Source organism: Cryptotermes secundus, unplaced genomic scaffold, assembly GCF_002891405.2.
Source record: "Cryptotermes secundus unplaced genomic scaffold, Csec_1.0 scaffold523, whole genome shotgun sequence".
NCBI classification, from domain to species: Eukaryota; Metazoa; Arthropoda; class Insecta; order Blattodea; family Kalotermitidae; genus Cryptotermes; species Cryptotermes secundus.
This window is the reverse complement of record NW_019734360.1, coordinates 94,535-118,450: the sequence shown is the minus strand read 5'-3', so window position 1 is coordinate 118,450 and position 23,916 is coordinate 94,535. Positions and strand designations below refer to the sequence as shown.

Below are 23,916 nucleotides of genomic sequence, written 5' to 3'. Positions count from 1 at the left end.
TTTTCCAAAAGACTCGAGCAACTACCTACATATGGATGAAAGTACTTACCTGGAACTGTTAAGTATTGTTACGCCATACTTAAAAAAAAGAAGATACGAACATGAGAAAAGCGATCACACCCAATGAAAGATTGACACGTACGCTTCGCTATCTAGCTACTGGAAGAACCCTTGAAGGCCTGAAATTTTCTACTCGTATCTCTCCTCAAGCATTGGGAAGTGATTCCTGCGACCTGCAAAGCAATCTACAAAGTAGTGAGGAAGTATTGCAAGGTAAATAAGTGAAACAAGTTTGTTTGAACATTTTTACTTTTACTACATAGGATATGGGCCCTCACGGCCTGGTACAGGGATAGCTTTTTTTTTTTTTCTTTACTACATAGGATATGAAAAGTGAGGGTAACATTATAAATACAGGAAGATAAATAAATTGTCATGGTACGCACATTAGAAAAATCTCTCATGCCCAACAGTTACTATAGCCCAGGCAGGAGTTAAGGAAGTAGGGTAATATTGACTCGCCTCTCTAGTAGTGACCCGTGCAACCATCGCGGCTGGAACCCGAAGAGATATTTGACTGGGGGCCAAGAGTACAGTATGCTCCAGTACCGGTATTGATTGAAGAGTATCTAGAAAGCGATCCAAGCTCTGCTTCAAAAAGGGTGTCATTTATTAATTTCTCTGCATAAATCCTTTGTTCATTATTTCGTAATGCTCGTAATTTGGTAGCGACATATTGTGCAAAGATGTCAAATCTGTCCGCATTTTTCACTTGAGCCAGTCGATCACCCACTGCCACAAGTATCTGATCACTCGCAGGCAGATTCTTTTTGCGTTTGAATGAACAGCCGTAGGAAGAGATGGGACCAGTGCTGATGCTTAGTTCTGCATTTTGATTTGAAACAGAGGAGTGCGCTGAAATGCCTGGAGAGACTGAGTTTTGTGTAATTTCTTGTTCTGTTTCTTCTAAGTCCTGTAAACAACAAAACACAAAAAATATAGTTACACCCCAAGCATATTAATCTCCTTCTCTGTATGTCTCTCTCTCTCTTTCTCTCAGTGACTTCTGTCATCTGTTTACAGTGCCCTACATCGCAAGAGGAGTGGAAGAAAGTTGCTAAGGAGTTTGAAGATCGGTGGCAGTTTCCCAACTGCACAGGAGCCATGGATGGAAAACGTGTGGCTATCACGCCTGCTCCTGGGGCTGGATCATTCTCCTTTAACTATAAAAATTTCCAGAGCCAATTATGAGTTACTATACTTCAGTTTTGGATCAAATGGGCGTGTGTCCGATGGTGGAGTTTTTCAAAGCACAGACTTCTACAGGACACTCGAAAGTGGGAATTTGAATGTGCCAAAGGAAACAATTGTTGCTGGGAGAAATATGCCTTTTGTTCTTGTAGCAGATGATGACTTTCCTCTGAGGAAAGACATCATGAAGCCTTTCAGTAGTAAAGTAAACACACCAGCCAGTAAGATATTCAACTACCGTTTGTCTAGAGCTCGGCGAATGATTGAAAGTGTTTTTGGTATCATTATGGAGAGATTTGCGGTATTACAGAAACCCATCTCTATCATAGATTTGACTAGCGTCCGCCATATTGTTATGGCGTGTTGTGCCTTGCATAATTTTTTGCGCAGCAAGATTCCGAATCGGTACACACCATTGGAGGGTTTGGATGACGAGGATTTTGAAACTGGGAATGTTACGCCTGGTTATCGCTGCAGTCAATTTGTGGATCTGGAAAGACAACAGCGGATTTTCCTACCCAGGATACGAAACTTGTAAGAGAGTTGTTTTTGGAGTATTTCAACAACGAGAGAAAAGTTCCATGGCAAGATAAGTTCTGTTTATAAAAACAGTACATCCAGGCAGAAGGCTCTGATTCCGTACACTTGGTAGTAAAAAACTTTAACATACACAGAAATATTTAGTGTTTATCATTGTAATCTATAATTGTGAACATGCAATAAAAGTTTGATTTTTAATTACACCACTTACCTCCGTATCACTAACAAAAAACCCGTCCAAGGCCTCTTCTTCGTCTACCAGGAACAACAAATCTTTGTAGTACCACAATTTCGGGACATAGAGGTCTTCGCTACTCATTCCAGATTTCTTAGCCATCAATACTTTCTTCCATTCCTTTCTGAAACTGCTACGTAGATTGTTGATCTTTTTCAACACAGTTTTCTTGTTAGCTTGGGGATCAATTGTTTTGATTTTTTCCGTCAGTGCTAAGTAAGCACTCTCTTTCATCTCACGGTTGTGGTATTCTTTACTCTTGACCTTCCAAATAGAAGGATGACCACGAAATTCTTCAATAAATTGAAGTAAAAAGTCCTTCGACCATGTCGCCATAGCACAAGCTACAAAATCACACAACGCGAAACAGTACTGATGAACACGAGAGAGCAGCACCAATTGAACGATTGGCCTGCCGGTATCGTCATACGCGTGCGTTCCGCCTGTCACGTGCTACTTTCACAGTTTGCCCCGTCCCTTTCCTTCCCCATACACCGTCAGGCTTCATGCCACAATCACGGTCTTCCAGCCTATAATGCTGAGTCACACACGTCGCGTGCTACGGTCCTGCAGGTAGAACTGACGGACTGACGGGTTTCCCACAGGCCAACAGATGCCACGATACCATAGAAACGTTTATTGCGTCCCGCTTTTCTGAGCCCTTTCGACCGTGAAGGTGAAAGAGGCTTAAGAAAAAATTACGGAAGAGTTTGTGAAAGGGAAAGTTGTTGAACAATTCTTTATTAGAGTCCGTCGCAACACAACAATACAATGATCAAGGCTAAAATTAGTTTGTTTTTTTCCTTGACACTACAGCCCCAGTGAGCCTAGGCCTACCTCCATGAACTTCTCCGTTCACTTCGGTTTTTCCTGATCTTAGACATACGGTAGGACTCCTTGGGCGGGTGGTCAGCTCGTCGCAAGGCTTCTACCTGTACACAAACATCCATGCCCTGAGTGGGATTCGAACCCACAATCCAGGCTTCCGAGCGAGCGAAGACAGTGCACGCCTTAGACCGCTCGGCTACCGTGACCGGCTAAAATCAGCTGAGCTACATGTTTTAGCTATTAAGGCCATCATCAGGCAAACACATGATTACCATATTCACACTACTGAACTGCAATTGCGTTGGTAAAGCTGGACACTTGATAATTATCGCATTATAAAATAAATGGCATAAAATACAATGAACTTATTACAAAACGAAAGTTATGGCGTAAAATAAGGTTAAAAACTCTTCATGTGATATTCATATCATCAAGTCAGTTGAAATTTTTTATATTCCCGCGGACATAATGGTACATTCTAGACTTGTATACATGTAATAAATTGCTTGGAGGCCCGTGGTATCGGTGTAGTATAGTGTTGACATTAATTGTTTTGCCTGTGCCTTATCTTACGATGTATTTTGTCCGTTCAGTAGGGATATAGATTGCAAGTTGTTGAAAATATGAGGGACGCCATTTTGGGGATGTAAGAAGATCACTACACTTCGCACTCTGGCCCTGATACGGTTAGTGTGAAGGTAAAGGCGTTAGAATGGTTGAAAGCAGCTTGGGACGATGGTCACGGAATTTTGATTTTCGGAGTTAATGGTGAATTGCTAAATTTGGGGGGAAAAAATCGTGACCTTTTCAGCAAAACGGTTTAATTTTGATTAGTTTAAATCGGGAAGGTTGCCATGAGAAGCACGCAGTATCAACTTAGAACTTGGGAACCAACTCATCATTTGCGTGAATACGGAGGAAAAACACGAAAACCCATATCGAGATGGTGAACAGCATGGCGTTCCGGATGCACACCAAATTCCTTCCAGCATTCTGGAAAAAAAAGAAAAAAGTATGTTTATTGAAATCTGAATAACAGGTGAAGCTTAACAGTACATTTGCAACTGAATATTTTATCCCATTAAAAGTACAACAATACATTGTTATTACATTTGTTAAGCGGCCTCCGTAGTCTAGAGGTAACGTTCCCACCTCATGACTCGTGGTACACAGGTTCAAATACCCGGCGGAGGTCGTCGAATTTTTAAGGGCGGAAAAGTTCAGGGAACAAATCCTCCGGGAGGGACTTTAAGCTGTGTGTCCAGTGCCGTAACTTTACGGCACGTAAAAGAACCTCATATCCACAAAGGGGATCACTGAGCCAAATTCCAGGACGTTTCCCGCCCAACAATAGTCTCTAAGGCCTCTGATAGATGGGGGAAGCATTATAGATACCGTTAAGCAAGTGGCCGAACTCGCTTGCTCGGCGGGACTGATAGTACGCACCATTTATCGGTAGGGTAGAGAGACTGGTACAATATCATAGAGGGAAGCACAATAGATCAAACTGGTCGCGGTGCATGGGGAAACCCACCCTCTCTAAATAACTAACTAACTAACTATGACGTTTGTTTCCATATTGTCGTCCGCTGTCAAGGAAGTTGTCGGCTTACGATACGGGCTGTCGATGTGGTCCCGCTCAGTGATTGTCCTTCGAGGTATTGGAAAGGAAGCGATAAGTAAGTTGTAGTAGAGAGTATGTGAAAGTGAAAGTGAAAGTGAAAGGCGTGGAACAAGTGTGTGGGGGGGGGGGAGCATAATTTTTAGAACGTTTCCAGGCTTCACCTGGTCGTCCTGCTAAAAGTAATATGTAAATGACGTTAGGATTGTTGTAAACGGGCAACGGGAGTTTAATTGATGTCGAATTACATAATTTAGAAAAGTTATTTGCAACATAGGGGTCTGATTTGCTGGTATTTGAAATGGGCGGGCTGCATGAGAAACCCGTGGTAGGAAAGTGGAACTTGGGAACCACCTCAGCATTTCCTGAAGGCAAACAAAAACCAAGGAAAACCGTGTGTGTTACGTGTAAACAATACATAAGCATTCAATGCTCATCTCCCAGAGAGCACGCTGCCTTTCCGTTGCTGTCTCTTGTGGGAACTGACGGCACACACAAATACACTCTGTAGGCAGAATGCGGAGTTTCTAAATTTTAAAGCAGGTTGTGTATTTAGTGACCCCAGTGCTGTAAAGTGTCAGAGGTCATAGCTTTATCAACTTCACTATGTGTCTAAGCTGGCTTACACTGTTCGTGACACTGGATTTACGCGAGGACTTGGTATTAAGATACTGAATAAAACCTTGTATACTGCAGCTAAAACCTATTCAAGGATATTAGACGATGCGACTCGTTTAGTCTGGTAGAGCTTCACCGACGTTTCTGGATAAAAGTTTTACCTCCAAGTTCGAAGAGAAACCAGGCAGGCAGAGCCGTGGCTAAACTCTGCTTACTTGGCCAATTTTTCGACCCTGAGGATGGAGGCAGTACTTCTGAAACGTCGGTAAACTTAAACCATTAGGGAACACATCACATTATTTATGTTGGGCTTTGGCTGGGACCAAAAACGAATATCCACCAAACATGGGATTCTTATAACTTTTACAAACAGCAATAAAGAGACAAGGAAGATTACAGAACTGTTCAAGGATACGAATTTTAAAAAATAACATCCAGAACGCAGAACACAATACAAAACACAGTAATACATCACCCACGAACAGGCAAATACAACAGAATTGGCGTCCACAAAATTAAGTGCCTGGACCGCTTACTGAAATACACTGGGCAAACGGCAGAATATTCCACGCCATTTACAGAGAACGTACACAAGCAATTAGGAATACGTGTAATAATAGTAATTCGAGAAACTCAAGACGCATATTAAACAGGGGACATACATACGAGACCATAACAGATCTAATGGACGTTGTAAGAACACAGAAAAGGTAAACACTTAAACACGTTAAAAATGCCACATATACAAAATCAGTAAAACTAACTTACACCTGCAAAACACATAAACCGTATATTCAGAGCATTGCAGGAAATGAACGCCAGTTAGCGACACACTCCTGTATAAACGCAGAACCAACTGCACGAACATTCCGAACAGCCAGACACAGCGCCAAAGAAAACCCAACGCACCAACAAAATATAAGTAGCATTACAACTACAGTGATAGAACAATTGTATAAATATTTTACACCCTTAAAATGCAAAGTGTAGCAGTGTGACAACTGGGCAGCAGTTTTTTCTACAACTTATACACCTGATGATGGCAGCCAGTTGGACCGAAACATGTTGTGTTCGAATAATAGGAAGAGACAAATACTTTTGAAGTGTGAATTTTATATATCGACGAATTTGCACAGGGACAGTCAATAGGCCGATTGCTAATTTAGAATACACAATGCAACAGGAGACCGCCTCTGTGGTCTAGAGGTCAGAGTTCCTGGCTACAGATCCAGAGGCTTCGGGTTCGATTCCCGGCGCTACTAGATTTTCTGAGAAATATTGGGTCTGGAACGGGGTTAACTCAGCCTCGTGAGGATAATTGAGGAGCTATTTCAAGGAGACAGATGCTCCGGTGTAGAAAACCGAGATTAACGGACGTGGGGATCCGTTAAAGTTGCTATCCGCTAAAGTTGGCACTAACTTCGCCGACAAGCGCCGATCCCTCGGTCGGTATAGTTCGCTTGCGGACTAGAAGCCACGGAGTTTGTTTGTTTGTTCAGTGCAAGAGGATTCTGCAGTATAATATTATTCCACCATATTACACTGCGTCGCATTCGTGAAGGCAGTGCTTTACATGATCACTGCTGTGTGAACGTCAGCTTTAGCAGCAGAAGTTGGGGTAAGTGGTCAGCCTTGAATCCACAGATACATTCCGTACCAGGAACTGTTAGACAGCCTTTAGAAAATAAAAACGAGATCCAATGTACATAAATAATTCGCGCTGCGCAATGATGTATGCGCTGTGACTGAAGTGAAAACGAAACAAGCGGTGAGCATCGAGTGAATGAACTGTCTGTGGTCTTGGTGGGTGAAGTTGGATGGGCTCTGTGAAGTAAGTCCGACTGATCAGTCTCTCCAATATGGTAGAATAGTGCATGCAGTTAAGTACATGGCACGTGGTGGTGTTCACTAAGTGGCAGACGGAGTTAGGATGTCACTCATAATCCATAAAAGTAGCACAGGTTGAAGCACAATAGCAATTCTTTACCTTCTTAAAGATCACTGTCTTCTGGGATACAACGCCATGTAGTCCGGTATTTCGTAACCGACGTTTCGGGGAAAAAAACATGCGGTCTCCATCTTCGATTTACAGCTTCACTTTCACGAAGATGATAATCTATTCTCCGTAGGTGAAGATGTTCCTGTGATTAATTAATTAAGCGTTACACAGTGAAAACGTATGTGGGAGTGCAACTGTACTCGTAGCTCCACTGTTCTTGACCTCAGCACTAGATGGAGGTGAGTTGTCAGCTTCACGCCCCTTCCGGTCCGGTATCCATTGCACAGGAGGCTGCGTGGACCCAAGAGCCGGCCCGGACGCTGTGGAGAAGAGACAAATCTCTTGCCTCCACAGAAAATCAAATATCGGCCGTCCAGCCCGTCGCTGAGCTATCCCGGTTCTTCATAGTAACCCCATGAAAACGTCAAATCTCGTACTTTGCTTTATTCTCTGCGTTTTGTATCCCCTACGCGCCAAGTCGGAGACAAGAACGGAAAGCAATGCTCATGTGGAGTAACAGAAATTTGTAACATCATCTGTTAGCTTAAAAAACGTGTAAGAGAGTTTTATTTCGTTATTGATAAGTCAGAGGCTAAAATAAATAATTTGTTTGTCCCTGCGCCTAATTAAGCACAAAGATACGAGGGGAAGTGGAGGCATAGCTCCACACGTTCTTAACCTCAAAAATTGTGTATATATTTATATGTTGTAGACGGAAGAAATAAATATAATTGTCCCTGTGCTTAGTTATTCACTACGCCATGCAAACGTATGAGAGGGTGGAGATATAGCTCCACGCATTCTTAACCTCGGGAATGGATGAAGGTGAGTAACTAGCTTCACGCCCCGTTCACGCTACTTGTTAAATACAACTCTGTTTGCTTAATTAAGCAGAGGAACAACTCAACATTACTTGTAAGCATAATCTTTCTGCCGACAGGTTTTGTCTGATACATCAGTGACTGTCAGTTCACCTTCTGCTCACCAGATGTCACCACCTGTACGAAACGAAAACGGAGTCGAATATGACTTAAATAGGTATGTTTCGTCTTGGCCATTTTTTCGGCAAAATTCTTAGGAACACCGAACCATCGCTTTTTTTCTACTGAATTTGTCATTCATTAAATTGTCAAGCATACGCAAAATTTTAGGTGCCGTTCGGAAAATTCGAAAGTACTATGTCCATCCGTCTGTCCGCAGCAGCTGTCAAAACTATCTGGTGGATTTCGATTAAACTTGGAATGATGGATCTGCACATTTTGTCTAATCATGCTTATGTCAGTTTAATTTGGCTCATTTTGAGGGCCAGTTAAGTTAGAATCATTAATTAATTCTTTTGTGGGGCCTTTAATACGTAAATTTTGGTAGAACCTGAGAACAATTTTTTTAATGCTAGTGGGGTGGGACTAAGTACCTTGTACTGGGGTCACTTCTGGCCTATTGTACCGGCCCCAGATGATAGGTGAGGGTGATTGTGGAGCAATGGGTGGAATGAGGATTGGCAGGGGAAACCGAAGTACTCGGAGAAAGCCTGCCTCAGCGCCACTTTGTCCACCACAAATCCCACTTGACCAGACCCGGGATCGAACCCGGGCCGCCGTGGTGGGAAGCCAGCTACTAACCGCTTGAGCTATGGCGCGGCCCAACCTGAGAACAAACTTCTATCATAAGGTTACTGCAGTGTTTAGATCTAAGCCGAATTTAAGGGGGAGTGACCGGGGCGATCACACCGGGGTCACCACAATACTGAAATATAATCCACAGATTCTATCGAGATATTTGTTTCTCTAAAAACACAGAAAAAGTTATTTTGCATTTTTTCCCTACATCCTTCAGTACTTCAACATTATTTCATGAAACGTAAAACATTCTAACGATATTAGCACCGTTTGTTTGCGGTTCGGTGCACCGAACTGCACTGCAGTTCAACATCAAAAAATATTGAAGAAGTGACTTCCCATCTCCAAGTAAACATAAACCAGTTTCATTATTTTGATCCACGAGCTCTGCCTGATTTTCATTCGGGGGGGGGGGGGCAGAAAATTTGTTTACAAACGCACATTTAAGCCATTTAAAACTATTTTTATAGATTATCCTAGGGTATGCAGGATACAAGAATATTTTTCAAATGTTTTAAGTATTTGTATTAATGTTTGGTATAGAAGTATGTCCTTTTTATTTTGGTTTCTTTTAATCCAACTGGGGTAGGCAGGAAATGGCTCCCTCCAAATCTCCACCTGCGTTCATGTCTAGAAAATAATCGTCGTTTATCTGAAAATCAGATGAAATGCAAGAATCCTCTGAGGAAGGCAGGATGAGAATGAAATATGGGGAAGCACACAATTTCACTGGTCTGTAGATCTTAATGAAATCTGGGCTGTGATAAAATCCACAGAATCAGACTGCTACTGGACCACACCCAAGCACTGGTAGGGCTCAGCCTTGGGAAACAAACCCGTTACTTCCTGTTGGATCTGAGGGTCTCACACCAATGTTTATGCAGCGGAATAGCAGGATTATTCTTGGAATATTCTTGGAGGGTGGCCGGCGCGTAAGGCTGATGACCTTGTTGCCATCTTTGAGCCGATTGTCTAGAAATCGTGGGAACCTCAAAACCTCACAACCCTATGGGCCTCCACGGCCTGTTACAGGGATACCTTTACTTTTACTTTTTACAGTCTTCTGACTTGCAACGTCATGTGGTTCAGAAGCAGCCTAACGTCTCAGGAGGAACTAATTGATTCCATCCTCAGTGTCAAAGAGTATGCCAAGCAAGAAACCAGCAGAAGCAAAGGGCTTGCTTTCTCTGGTTTCTTGTTGGGCTCATTCTTAAACCCTGAAGATGGAGGCGGTATGTTCCTCCAAAACGCCAGGCTGTCTCTGAACCACATGATATTACGGCTCAGAAGACTGTACTTTTCTGTTCCTTCCTGGCTGTGGAGGGGCTTATCTTGGTAAGAACAGAAAATTTGATAATCAGTACACATCAGTGTACAACACTAGATTGGCTTGCAGAATGTTGTTGGTTATCTGTTTATTACATACACAGGTGGATGGTCATCCTCCACCTGGGGAAATAGCTCAAGACTAGGTGCACACTACAATCCTATGGATGTGGTGACAAAATAAGAAATTCTTATCTTCCCTAAGAATTGATTGTTACATTATTTAACAGTTCCGATTCAACTTTGGTTATAAAAGAAACTGAATGAAAAGATGGCAAGGAATAAAGAGATAAGGATTATGAAGAATATTTGAAGGTATTTTTCTGATATTTGCCTATGATAATATTTCTGGAAGTGTGGTATGTCTTGCGTACCAAAGTAGCTTGCCAGTGGTATGCGCAACATTCTCATTGAATACTCTCATCATCAAGTGTTATTTCTATTTTAAATTTGTTCTGAATAAGTTTGTACTTACAACAGATATAAAGGTGACCATATTTCATTTACACAAGTAAGAATATAAAATATTAATCTGTTCATTCTCAAAGTCTTTCTCTCCTTATGGATCTGGCAGTTGTTCAGGTTCTTCACGGACTACCACAAACAAAATTTTCGAGAACTATTTTACTAGAGGAACAGAAAAAATAATATTAATTTTCAGTCAGGATAATGGGTAGCCCAACCCAGATTTGAAGCAAATACTTTCTGAAAACGAGAGTGCTACCACTACACAACTTGCTGGTCAAACAATTGTTCTGCCGAACTCATGTCATTCTACATTAAGATGTTTATTTGTCTGTCATTTAATTACCATCTGATGTACCCAGGCTATAAGCATCAGATTGTACATGAAGTAAATAATGACTTGAAAGGGATGTGGTAGAAGCAGTTGTGGCTTAATTCCATGAGACAGTCAGTATTTCAGCCCAGATTCAAATAATTCACTTCCTGAGTATAGATCAGATCTTTATAAACCAATTGTTAACACCTGATGCTTTCAGAAAAGCACATAATAGTATGCTGGGATCAACATTTTTAATAACCTGCCATCTGATCTTAAAGGTCTTATGAATGAAGAGGCACGATTTAAAATAGCACTGAAACAATACTTAAATACACATTCATTCCACTCTGCTGATGAATACCTGTTGTCTAGAAAATAAATTATGTATCTTTAAATAGCCTTGTGTGTAATCACTGTGTATTCTTGGTTTCTCTTGTGTGAGAACTGCATTGGGACTGTACATATGTTTTGTATTTATTTGACATATTCCACATCTTACAGTCATTTTGACTAACTTTGGATCCATGGAATGCAATGCAATGTACGTAATGTAATATCATAGCCCTCCTTCAAAGGTAATTGGCTGATTGCAAACTGGAATTTATTTTGTTGCAGTAGTGATGGTGATACATTGGGTGCATCCTGGCAATTCTGGCGCCGCAGGCGATATGTTGTTGCATTCCTAGCCTTTCTTGGCTTCTTCAATGTGTATGCACTTCGTGTGAACCTCAGCGTTGCCATTGTTGCAATGACAGCCAGAAGGAACATAACATTGAACAACGGCACCATGATAATTGTGAGTCAGTGTATTTATAGCTAACACGAAAGCTTAAATACATTGATAGCTACAGGCTCTACCATATTTATTATTTTTGTATAGGACAAAATTGTAATGATGCTAAATGAAATTATGGTTATAAAATGCATAAATAGATCACTGCACACTATGGATACAGGTAGTACTAATCCTGCCATAGGTGAATCTGCCAGTGAATTGTCTCTCTATTCATACCGTTCATCAATTGCACAAAAAAGAAATGCTTGGTTGGAAGAGCTCTCTGAATCATGTATTCTTGTATTCTTTTAAATACTGGATGTTATATATGTATTGTGAGTATAGGAAACAAAGCCCCAATTAATTCATAATTATTTTACTTTTTCATGTAATTAGTACATATGAAGTCATGTTAAAAAAGATAAAGCTCTCCCTGTAACAGGCTGTGGAGGTCCATAGTGTTGTGAGACGTTGAGGCTCCCAAATTTTCTAGACAATCAGCACACAGAAGGTTTTGAGGTTGTCAGTTTTACACACTGGCCGCCCTTTAACCCCAGGGAAAATTCTTCTGTTAGAGGCTTAGTCAACCCCAGGGCCATAATGTGGCTGGAAGGAGTAAGTGAATTGGAAATTCCAGTGACCTCTTCAGAAATTGAACCCGCAACCTGCTCACTGGTTGCATAGTGCCTCAACCAACTATACTACTGCGTGCCTCCAAAATCATATTATGATGGTGAAAAAATGAAGGTCAAGATTTTGATAGATTTGCAAGTTTTCAGCCCCCTCCCACACACACACACCAATTCATAAAACTGTTGTTTCAGATATTGTATGTCTTTCTGTCTATCTAAACTGCGAAATGACTAATATTTTTCCCACAGGCTGCACTAATGGTTCAAGAGAGCCACACGTGGCTTGCATATTAGTGTCTGATCACATCTAACTTAGATCATTTGGCTTGGTGCACGTTTAGCTTGAGGTTTCCATTCCTTTTCAGCAAATGATTCATATAAAATGTTATGTATGTTTCAGGCACTGTAGCCTTATGCCTTGAAATATCTGTAAACAATTTTATAAGCTCTAAATATATTTTTTCTTTTTTATTTTTTATCCCAGTTTTATTTTTTTCTATACGTTTTAACTTAAAATTTCTCCCTGTTTTGCAGACCAGAGACTTTGAGTGGGATTCCAAGATGAAGGGCCTGCTCCTTAGTTCATTCTTCTATGGCTACATTATAACACAGATCCCAGGTGGATGGCTGGCTGCTCGGGTTGGAGGTAACAGGGTCTTTGGTATAGGGATAGCCGTTACGGCATTCCTCACTTTGCTGACACCTCCTCTCACTTATGTCAGTGTTTATCTACTTTTGGCTGTCAGAATAGTGGAAGGAATTTTTGAGGTGAGCCAAATTAACTCATAACAAAATTACAAGCAAAATAACTGACATGCCATAAGTATACAACTAAATTCCCATGGTAAAATTGTGTTCTGGAATTGAATTCAGGTTTGAGAACATACATTGTAAGTCATGGTAGAATCTCAAATAGTAGCCAGATATTGGCATGGAGGTTGAAAGTATAAAGCTCAGGAAGATTCTAGCCATTGTTTAACTTACAATTATCATGTAATCAGTATTTTATGTTGCAATACGAAACATGAATTTATTTAGATTAATGTCTTCTGTTATGTGATATCATATACAGGGTGAATCGTATAGAACCAGCCCGAAGAATTTGCTAATAATTCCGCAGGTGATGCATATAACCGCTCACAATTACGACATAATAATCCGTGGGCTGTGCTGAGTCGAATGGTGTGTGCATGATCCGGCAAGTGGCAGCTCTTATGCTGCAAGGCCAAGGACAATGCCAACACATGTCTGCAGTGGGCTGTTGAACAGCGAGTGTTTCTAATGCCTGCTTGAAAACGGCGGACACTTTCAACACCTGCCCTGATCACAGCACACAATCCAAGATTAGATATGTGTAAATTACTTTAATATCTGTATGGTATATTTTATATTACACCTCATTTCGTCAGGCCGGTTCTATATGAATCACCTGTAGTTGATTTTAGTGTCTGCCATGAATATATATGCTGCAAGTTCCTCTGAAATATTTGTAACTATCTACCAAATACATGGTGTTGCAGCACAGATATTCATAATACTTATCGCCATGACAGTCTCAAATGTCACATGAATTTATTTATTTTGTGCTTTATTTAATGATTCTGTGAATAGCTCAAAACTAAATAGCACTGAATGATTGAATGGTTAGAGATAAATGATTTGGAAGGGCCCTGGAATGAAGTAGTCATTACCTAATTTGAGATTACTTACTTGGCACTTGCCTTGAGAGGCTGAGGAAAACCATGAAAGATATAAGTTAGGACATTAGGTGTGCTGGCCAAGAGTCAAACAGGGAACTTCTCAAATATGAATCATAAGCTTTACCACTTGAATCAACGTGTTTTAATTTCATACTATCTGACGCCCCCCCAACCACCCACAAGATTAGAGTGCTTCCAGGATTTTACATCCATATTTTCTACCCTTGGACAAGGTATAACCTGTTTTTCATGCCAACACACTTTGGTCCAGTATTTTACACCCACAAAACTATAATTTCATATTTGTTATATGTTGAACCTAAGGGAGTATGCAGCAAGATGATAAAAAACTGCATAATAAAGAGCTTATGAATTGTACTTAAAAAAACTTTCCTTACTATAGATAACCAGCAAAATTCTGGGGCAGAAATTAACATCCCAATAATCTGATGCTTCGCCAAGCTGATCTAGGTTGATCCAAATCAAGGAGGATAAGAGTGGCAGGTTATGTAATATGCATAGTAGAAGTCAGAAAACATGAAGGGAAGAGATCACTTGGGAGACCTAAGTATAGAATATATTATAGAAAATATTATGATATATTAGAGGAATAGCATGTGAGTGTGTGAATTGGATTCAATTGTTTCAGGAGAAAGTGAAATGGTGTTTTTTTAACATAGTACAGAACCTACACATTCCATAATTATGACAATTCTCTGGGCCTCTTGAGTTACTATCATCCTTTCAACAGAGTCTCTTATGGGTTATTTAATACAAGCATGGCCTTTTATATAAGTAACAAACATTACTAAATTCTAATACTGTATTATGATACCAGAAGCATTTGATAAATCTCAGGATATGAATAATAGCTTTGACAGTTGGATACTAGTGAAGAACTCTCTGAAGTGTATCTCAGGTTACAATTAGAATTTTGAGTATAAGTGTACTTTAAATTTGCAATCACAATTCTTCTTCTTCTTCTAGGGTGTTACATATCCCTGTATACATGCAGTATGGGCACAATGGGCACCACCAATAGAACGCAGCCGCCTGGCCACACTAGCGTTCTCTGGAAGTTATGTGGGTACAGTGGTATCTCTACCCATCTCAGGGTACTTAGCAGAACAGTTTGGGTGGCCTTATATCTTCTATGTGTTTGGTAAAGATCACTATTTATAATTGCAACTGTAAATTATGAAAGTTTATTGTGTGGAACACTCAGCGGTGCTATTATTACTTGGTGTGGGCTTAAGTTTCAGTGTAATAAATGACAGACAAAGGGAACTGTATTTAGTAGTTAACAGAGGAGAAAAACACAATCTAAAATCTGTTGATTTAGCAGAGTTGACTACACAACACTGTCAGTCATTGCTTTCTAGTTAACTAAAATGTAAAGTTACCAGTCCCAGTGATCTCGTGATTTAAACCTGAGTGAACTGTAGGAATGCAGGTTTTGAATCCAGCCAGGAGCATAGATGTTTTATTATTACAAATGAATCCTGTTGAGTGCTTAACATCCCCTGTTCCACACAGATTTTGGGGGAGGGGTGGTCTGTCACTCACTGGCTAGTTCTAAACAATACAGATTAAAAATTCTTGGATATTTCAGGTCCTGACAGCAGTGACTATGAAGATTATGGTCTTTAGGTATATGATGTGTTGTAGATTTCTATATGAGTATAGTTTAGAAAGAAGACACAGTTTTCTGAGATGTGACTACACATAGTTTGGTAGACAAATACTGATGAATATGAAATTGTAGTCTTCTAGATGTGATGATGCACATTTTAGTATATAGGTACATATCTACCAAACTACACAGCATCACATCCCAAGAGATCATTTTAGGGTATGTCCAGGATTGAATGCACCCAGGAAATCTGATAATGTTGGATTATCTTCAGAGACATTATGTATTACTGTAATGGAAATCTGCAATATAAACGACCCTTCCAAGAATTAAAAGAGCTGACCTCTGGATATTCATTTTGGTTGGTAGTCACTTCTGTAACTGAGCTATGGAAAATCACAGCATAATTGTTGGTGGTCTGTATTTGTGAATTTATGATTAACCTTCAATCCTGTAATTTGGTATGACTGTCATTATTTCGAAATGTGGTGTTGGAGAAGGATGGAGAAGATCAGTTGGACCGATTATGTGAGAAAGGAAGAAGTGTTATTTAGTGTCAGTGAGCAGAGGAATATCCTACACGAAATAAGAAAACGGAAGGCTAATTGGATTGGTCATGTTTTACGCAGAAACTGCCTTCTAAAAGAAGTTATCGAAGGAAAGATAGAGGGGCAGATAGAAGTGACAAGAAGATGAGGAAGAAGACATAAGAAGATGCTGGATGACTTTGGGGACAGAAGAGGATACTGTCATTTGAAGGAGAAAGCTCTAGATCGCATTAAGTGGAGGAATTGTTTTGGAAGAGACTGTGGACATGTCGTCTTGACAGATTACTGATGATGATGATGATGATGATGATGATGATGATGATGTCATTATTTGTTAAGGACTTTCCATATTTCTTTTCTTACATATTATTGGGTTGAAAAGTGGCCTCTTAGAAATTTTTATGTTGTTTGTCAAACATTTCCTCTACAGGGGCAGTAGGTCTTATTTGGTTCAGCATCTGGTGGACTGTTGTGAAGGAAGGACCTGAAGAAGACTCAGGAATCTCTCCTCAAGAACTGAAATATATTAAAGATTCACTGGGTAACACTTCACTTAAGGTAATTCATCTTCCACATTGCATGACTAAACACTGGGAACATTTTGACTCTTAATGCATTAATGCTCTAGTAACTGACTGCCTGCCTGTTCTCATGGCAGTGAGTGTGGATGAAGATTACTGTCTTCTTGCATGTGATGCTATGTGGCCTGTAGGAAGAATACCCAAATATAGTCCAATAAAAGGTGTACCAACATTTTTGGAGGAACCTGCTGTCTTCATCTTCAGGGTAGAAGAATAAGTTGTGTTGGAAAGTGAGGCTGTGAACACAGGGAACTCAGGAAAGGAAATTGGGGTCTGCAAGTGAGTTAATGGAAAATGGTGGCCCCTAAAATGGCGAGGCCAAATGTGTCAGGTTGTAAGATTTTACATCCCAGCAGAGAATAATCTTCAGTTGCTAACTTATCTCTCAGTGGCAGGGCATGGAAGGAAAATTCATGCAGGTCTCTCAGACACTAAAATAAATCAATTTAAAATGATCACATGTTCTGGTATTCATTGTCACATTTTGGACACTTAAATTGCCTTCCACCATCTGGTATTGTTTTAGAGTTTTATTCAAACTTCACATATTACAAAAAAATTGGACTTTACCATGTACAGCCAACATAACAGAGACACCAGAGTAATGCTAATTTGGAAAAATTTCTTTTTCCTACATAACTATTCTTTTGTGATATTTAGGTTTTCAGTTCAAATTCAAACCAAACAGTACTCCAGCATTTTAGCACATTTATCATTAGGCCTTCTGAAGAAAATCATTCTTCTGATACTTCTTTGTGACCCTTTATTATAATTTTATTTATTCTTAGACCAGGATGAGACTGAATCCCTTTGTGCTAAGGCTGTATATGGCCCATTATAGTTGCTCCAGTTGACAGATGAAGAGTAAATGCAAAATTGAGTGGTATGAGAATAGACGAGAGAACTGAAATACTCAGAAAAAATCTGCCCCAGTGCCACTTTGTGCACCGCAAATCGCACATTATCCAGGACCACTGTGATGAGAAGCTGACAAGTAACTTCTCAAACTTCTTTACATCCTTAATGAATACTATGTTATGTGTCTGGGAGCTACTAGTATGGGCAATCATGATTTTGCCTTCTCAGGATGTGGTGCACCCATGGGGTAAGTTCTTGACATCACCTCCTGTGTGGTCCATTGTGATGGCACATTTCAGTGAGAACTGGGGCTTCTACACACTTCTCACTCAACTACCAACCTTCATGAAAGGTATCGTCATTTATCTTGTTATCAATAATAAGAACTAAGTAAAATTTTAATTAACATTAAATAGAATATAGAAGAGTTATCCTGTTCTTCTGCCACCAAATTGTCTCTACTGCTTGCCAGTAACTGTGATACTGAACAGAGTTTCATGTGTTGACTCCTTCATAAATGAAACAAATACAGATATTTACATGTTATAAATTGTGGCTCCGCATGTTTTGTGGTTGGTCTGTTTGTATCATTATAACTTGATGCAAGTGGCAACACATGTGTCTTGGTGCAGGCTGCAACATACACATGGGGATGTTTCAAGACACATTTTTGAGTGTTAGTATCTTTTCGTGGATGGGATACTGTGATACCCAACAGGTGATGTTCAAATATCTGTCAACATAAGTGTGCTCCAGTGAAATGGATATAAGTCTCATAAACTGTAACATGAAATATTATGGCACCACTTATAATTAACATGTATGGGGAGTTTAATATTTCTGTTCTTTGTAATTATCTAAAAATATTTCTGTGAATAAGATAAGAGTTGAACATGATGGTAAAAATTAAACATTTCTCTGACTAGAGTGGTAAATTTGAGTTTCAGAGCTCACTCCTCACCAGAAACATCATAACTCTTCAAAAGTGGTGTAAAAAGCCATGAAGAATATAAGATTCACTTCTTTTACTCAATGATGAAAATGGATGAACCACTGTAGAATGGCGTGTGAAGTTTGGTATGATCATAGGTTATAAAATCATATATATCTAATAACTATAAATCAGTACTTCAATTTTAAAATACCAAGATGTCAAGAGTACAAAATTTTGAGAGTGTGTTTTCTTAATTTTCAAGAATTTAAAGTATATTATTAAAACATATTTATTATATTATTTAACTTGATTCATATTTCAATTCAATCAAATGATTTAAATGAAAGTAGGAAGCATAATATCTTCCCGGAGTCTATTTAATTTCCTCAAAAGTATTTAGCTTTTAAATACTTCCTTCATATAGCTTTTGCTCTGAGCAGTAACATTTTTTCTAACAATAAAGCATTCCTGATATATAATTCTGTATGGTGTTTCTCATTTTCAAAGACTCCATTAGAGTGTGAGTCTGTATTGTGTATTAAATAATGGAATGTTAGAGTGGCAAATAATTTAATTTAATGCCAGGGCCTAATCTGTATAGAAATACAATAAAATGAAGAAAGCCATGAGGAGTAGACACACAGGATAGAAATCAATGGATTATAGGGACTTCAAAGACAAAAAAGAACTCTCTTTCTTAAAAATCTATTTGATGTGCAGATACTCTGAAATTTGAGCTGGAGAAGACTGGGGTCATGTCTGCATTGCCATACCTAGTGATGGCGATAGTGCTGCAGTTTGCAGGGCACCTGGCAGACTGGTTGCGCTCCAAGGGCATTCTCACCACCACCCAGGTATACCTAACTTCAGGATGCACTAGCTGTAACACAGAAAGCTTTATATTATATATCCTACAACTGCCCCTCAGAATTCTTTATAGTGAAATCGGGAGTCATAAGCTTGTGGTTAACAAAATATAGACACATACCTTAGCATTGCTTTATAATTTTGCTGTATGGAACTGAGGCATAGTAATGTACAAAAATATATCAGTCAAAATTACTTTTTTGAAGTCATTTATGTTTAATCCATCAACATATGACTGTTTAACCAAGTGAGTCCTAATAGCAAAAATGATTCCTGAACACAAGGAAAGGACAAAGATATGCATTGCATCTCTGAGTCAATCATATTGTCCACATTTGCATTGCAAAGGCCATCACTTAACTGACATTCACCATGTCCCACTGCCAACACCATCAAGTGACAGGCTGTTGCTACTTTTTGCATAAGTGTCTGCCACAGGTGTCATTCAAATGCAGAGAAATTTTAAACTTAGCTTCTAGGAACTTGAAAGGGTAAAAACATACAGCAGTTGTCTGAACTTTTTCACTTGGTCTCTTCCATTATGTGAACTATGGAATGGCAGGTGAGGAAGCTGTTCAACTGTGGAGCATTCATCAGTCAGACAGTGTTCATGCTCCTGGCAGCATTCCTGCTAACCCCTGCAGGTGCTGTCACATGCCTCACCATTGCTGTAGGACTTGGAGCTTTTGCTTGGTCTGGATTCAGGTAAATTGCTGAAACCCTTGTTTTTTTTTTCTTTCAGTGTGACAAAAGTAATATAAATCAGGTATTATAACTGACACATGACTTCCACATCTTATAATATCTTTCCTGTGTTCTTGAAAAGTAAATGATTGAACTTTTGTTCTCATAGTATGAGTTCCTGTTACATTGGCCACAGTCATGACTGGGATCCTTTATTTTTAATTTCTAATATTTCCTGAGTGGCTGGAAAGACAGAAGAAATTTTTTGTGAACTGAATTATAGCACGAAATCCACAATATAGTCTGCTATTAATTTCTTTGTGAATGCCACTTTGATTTGTTACTGTGATACTACAGGTTAATGCATACACAGTTATAATTTCCTTTACTACTAATAAGTCAAAGGAGCTAGGCATGTGAAATTAGACATGGAATTAGATCATAAACATACCTAGGTATCATGCATGAAATATTGTTTGCAAGTCAAAAATTACAAACATGACAATGGCAACAAATTTAAAAAATATAGAATATCTAATACAGCAATAAGTTCTTCACAAAAAAAAATAGTTATTAGAGCAAGGAGTGTACATCTATGCAATAGTGAACTAGGCTTTATGTGTTCTGATGAGAACTCTTCATATATATGTGTAAGACAGTAACAGAACTACTTCTTCATTCTTTTTCGTTAGTTTTACAAGTTTTTGTTTCTAACTGGTACACCCATTATTGTTCACTTTCAATAATCTGACATTTAAATCTCATAAACACTTATATTTAACATATGTGCACACACAACTACATAAATTTTAATCACAGAATTAAGACCTGTGTTTTAATTTACATTTCAGTGTGAATCACCTGGACATAGCCCCCCAACATGCCAGTGTGCTGATGGGTCTGTCTAATACTGTGGCCACATTGCCTGGTATTATCAGTCCAGTCATCACAGGTTACATTGTGCAAAATAAGGTGAGCATCTGAGTTCTTGAAAGATTGAGGATGGGATGGGGGTGTCATATTAAAATGAAGAAAGATCTTAGGGAAAGATCTTATGAGGTCAAATGAACTGAATTGGCTGTAGATCATTTCAAATGATTGGCTCTGATATTACTGGTATTTGACTTTCTGAGTACTTTACCAGGCTAACTGTTGATTGCACAAATTAGATTTTCTCAGATTCAGTGACTATTCTACCGTTGTAGCACAGTAGTACTCAAAACATTGCAATATGAGCAGAGATGATGCATTACTGCACTTCATCACTTCAACCATTTAATGGTAATTATTTGTGTTTTGTACAGCAAGCGTCAGAGTGGCAGATTGTGTTCTACATAGCAAGTGCCATCTACCTTGTGGGTGCAATAATCTACGGTGTGTTTGCTTCAGGTGAACGACAAAGTTGGGCTAAGGACAAACTTCAAATTGTAAGAACAGTGAAGAGTGAACAGTGTTACTCTAACAGTGCCGTCGAAGTTGATGCTGCATAACCAAATCATGTATCAAGATTATAGCCTTCAGGGCTGTAACACCATGTAGTTTGGTTGACAGGTTCTATAAAACACTGGTATTTCTCTACAAGACTACATAGTACCACACACAAGGAAATCCTAATATTGATGTTCACTGCCATGAGAACCTCAAATATCACAAATTCACTTTGGATAGATCTGGCAGTTCACTGAACAGTTTATTGTTATATCCTGGACATGCATGTTATCACTGTTTATGGTATTCATGGCTTGATATGATGTAGCTGAACAAGTTCTTCTAGCACTAAAATTCTCAGATTGTATTCAGGAGGTGATCTTTTATAATGTCTGGCAGGACATAAGCTATCCTGACTAAAATTCTTTCATGGCTTTCCTCAGTTACACAAGTCAAGTATCAGGTTAGTACCTTATTTAGGCCATTCTCACTTCTTTTCAAATCTTTCCAGTTCATCTACATCCTACCATCCAACACTACATGAGTCTTGATACTGAAAGTGTTGTCAAATAACTTCCAAAAAAAGTATATGATGTAATAGACCTAAGCCTATAATGTACAACAGAGCTAAATGAAGCATGTTTGTGGTAAGATTTAGATCTACCAAGCATGATGTAATATTTACTTCCTACACATAGTCACTTCAATAGCACATACAACATGACTTCTCTCTGGTGGGACATGGTATTTCAAAGAAGAACATTGCAGGGCCAAACCGGGCTTGTAATTTATAATGTTACCAAATTCTGTGAAGTGGAAATAAAGATGGCATGACAATTCCTCTAAGCAAAGCAGTGATATATGCTGATATGTGTGGAAGCACTATCTATCTATGGCTCTACAGCCCTTTGTTGGGCATTGGCCGCTTTTCAGTTTCTTAATCCTATACACAGTTGGTAGGACTCATCAGATGGGGGATCAGCCTCTTGCAAGGCCTCTAGTTACACGCAGAACAGGGCCACGCCATAGCTCAAGTGGTTAGTCACTGGTTTCCCACCCTGGCGGCCCGGGTTGGATCCCGGGTCTGGTCAAGTGGGATTTGTGGTGGACAAAGTGGCGCTGGGGTGGGTTTTCTCTGAGTACTTCGGTTTCCCCTGCCAATCTTCATTCCACCAAATTCTCCATCATCATAATCACCCAGGGCAGGTACAATTGGCCAATCAGTGGCCGCTGTTCCAAGTGGACCAAGTTGGACTCCACCACCCACTAAGCGAATACACACAGAACAACACAAACACAGAATAAACGCACACAGACATCCATGCCTTGAGTAGGATTCATCCCACAATCCCAGTGTTTGAGAGGGTGCAGACAGTTAATGCCTTTATCCACACAGCCGCTGTGATCAACATTTCAGATTCTTACTTCTCTGAAAATTGTATTTATAATCTTTGCTCTTATCTCAGTACCTCTAAAAGAAGGATCATGTTTGCTCTGTGCTTTTGCTCTTGCCAGATTGACAGGAACTCAAGCATTGACCATGACATATTGTCCTCAAGAAACATAAACTGTCTTCTGCTATATTCATTAACTGTGGAGACTCATGATAGAATAAAAGTTTCATTTTATATGCCCCTTGTTATGTGGGTCCCTTGCCACCACTGCAGGGCGTGTCCTTGGGTTGCAAATGGAGGAGATAGCTACCACATATGAAGAATAGCTAAGAATATACTGAATAAGCAGGGTTTGGGTGTGAATTCAGCAACTCCTCACCATAAAGAAAACAGTTTGTTGTGAAATGCTACACACAGTCTCAAAGTTTGATGGATTTTTTCGAATGACATAAACAATGGAGAACTGACATGAGATTTGGCACATGGAATGTCATCTAGATCAGGATTGAGACCAGGGGAGGGTTCTTCTGAACACAGTAATGAACCTTTGGATTACATAAAATGTTGGGAAATGCTTGAATAGCTGAGCAACTGACGCTGTAGCATACTTGGTTGGGCACTATGCTACAAGCCGAAAGGTCTCGGGTTCGATTCCCGATGATGTCATTGGATTTTTCAATTGACCTAATACTTCCAGCTTCACATGACCCTGGGGTCGATTGAGCCTCTAAGAGAAATGAGTACCAGGAATCTTCGTGGGGGTAAATGGCTGTCGGCCTGTGCATAAGGCTGACAAACTCACCTCCATCTGTGAGCCGACTGTCTAGAAAAGTCAGAGCCTCGACATCCCACAACTCTATGGGCAACCACGGCCTGTTATGTGGGATAGTGGGCCGCGCCATAGCTCAAGCGGTTAGTCTCTGGCTTTCCACCGCGGCGGCCTGGGTTCGATCCCGGGTCTGGTCAAGTGGGATTTGTGGTGGACAAAATGGCGCTGGGGCAGGTTTTCTCCGAGTACTTCGGTTTCCCCTGCCAATCTTCATTCCACCGATTGCTCCACA

General features: G+C 39.8%; 2 protein-coding genes across 2 annotated transcripts; one reads left to right on the top strand and one right to left on the bottom strand.

Annotated features, from left to right (window-relative positions):
• Positions 1-309: 309 nt before the first annotated feature.
• LOC111868861 lies at positions 310-2,481 on the bottom strand. Its single transcript, XM_023859886.2, has 2 exons — positions 2,003-2,481; positions 310-973 (listed from the first exon to the last, which is right to left on the bottom strand). Exons 1-2 carry the CDS (start codon positions 2,360-2,362, stop codon positions 527-529), a joined length of 807 nt encoding a protein of 268 aa, XP_023715654.1. The 5' UTR covers positions 2,363-2,481; the 3' UTR covers positions 310-526.
• A 4,312-nt stretch (positions 2,482-6,793) lies between these two features.
• On the top strand, positions 6,794-22,499 carry LOC111868856 (sialin). Its single transcript, XM_023859880.2, has 11 exons — positions 6,794-6,924; positions 8,033-8,130; positions 11,437-11,617; positions 12,763-12,996; positions 14,916-15,090; positions 16,540-16,667; positions 17,777-17,900; positions 19,203-19,336; positions 19,912-20,054; positions 20,885-21,005; positions 21,338-22,499. The coding sequence occupies exons 1-11, from the start codon at positions 6,877-6,879 to the stop codon at positions 21,521-21,523; spliced, it is 1,572 nt and encodes a 523-aa protein (XP_023715648.1). The 5' UTR covers positions 6,794-6,876; the 3' UTR covers positions 21,524-22,499.
• The last annotated feature ends 1,417 nt before the right edge of the window (positions 22,500-23,916 follow it).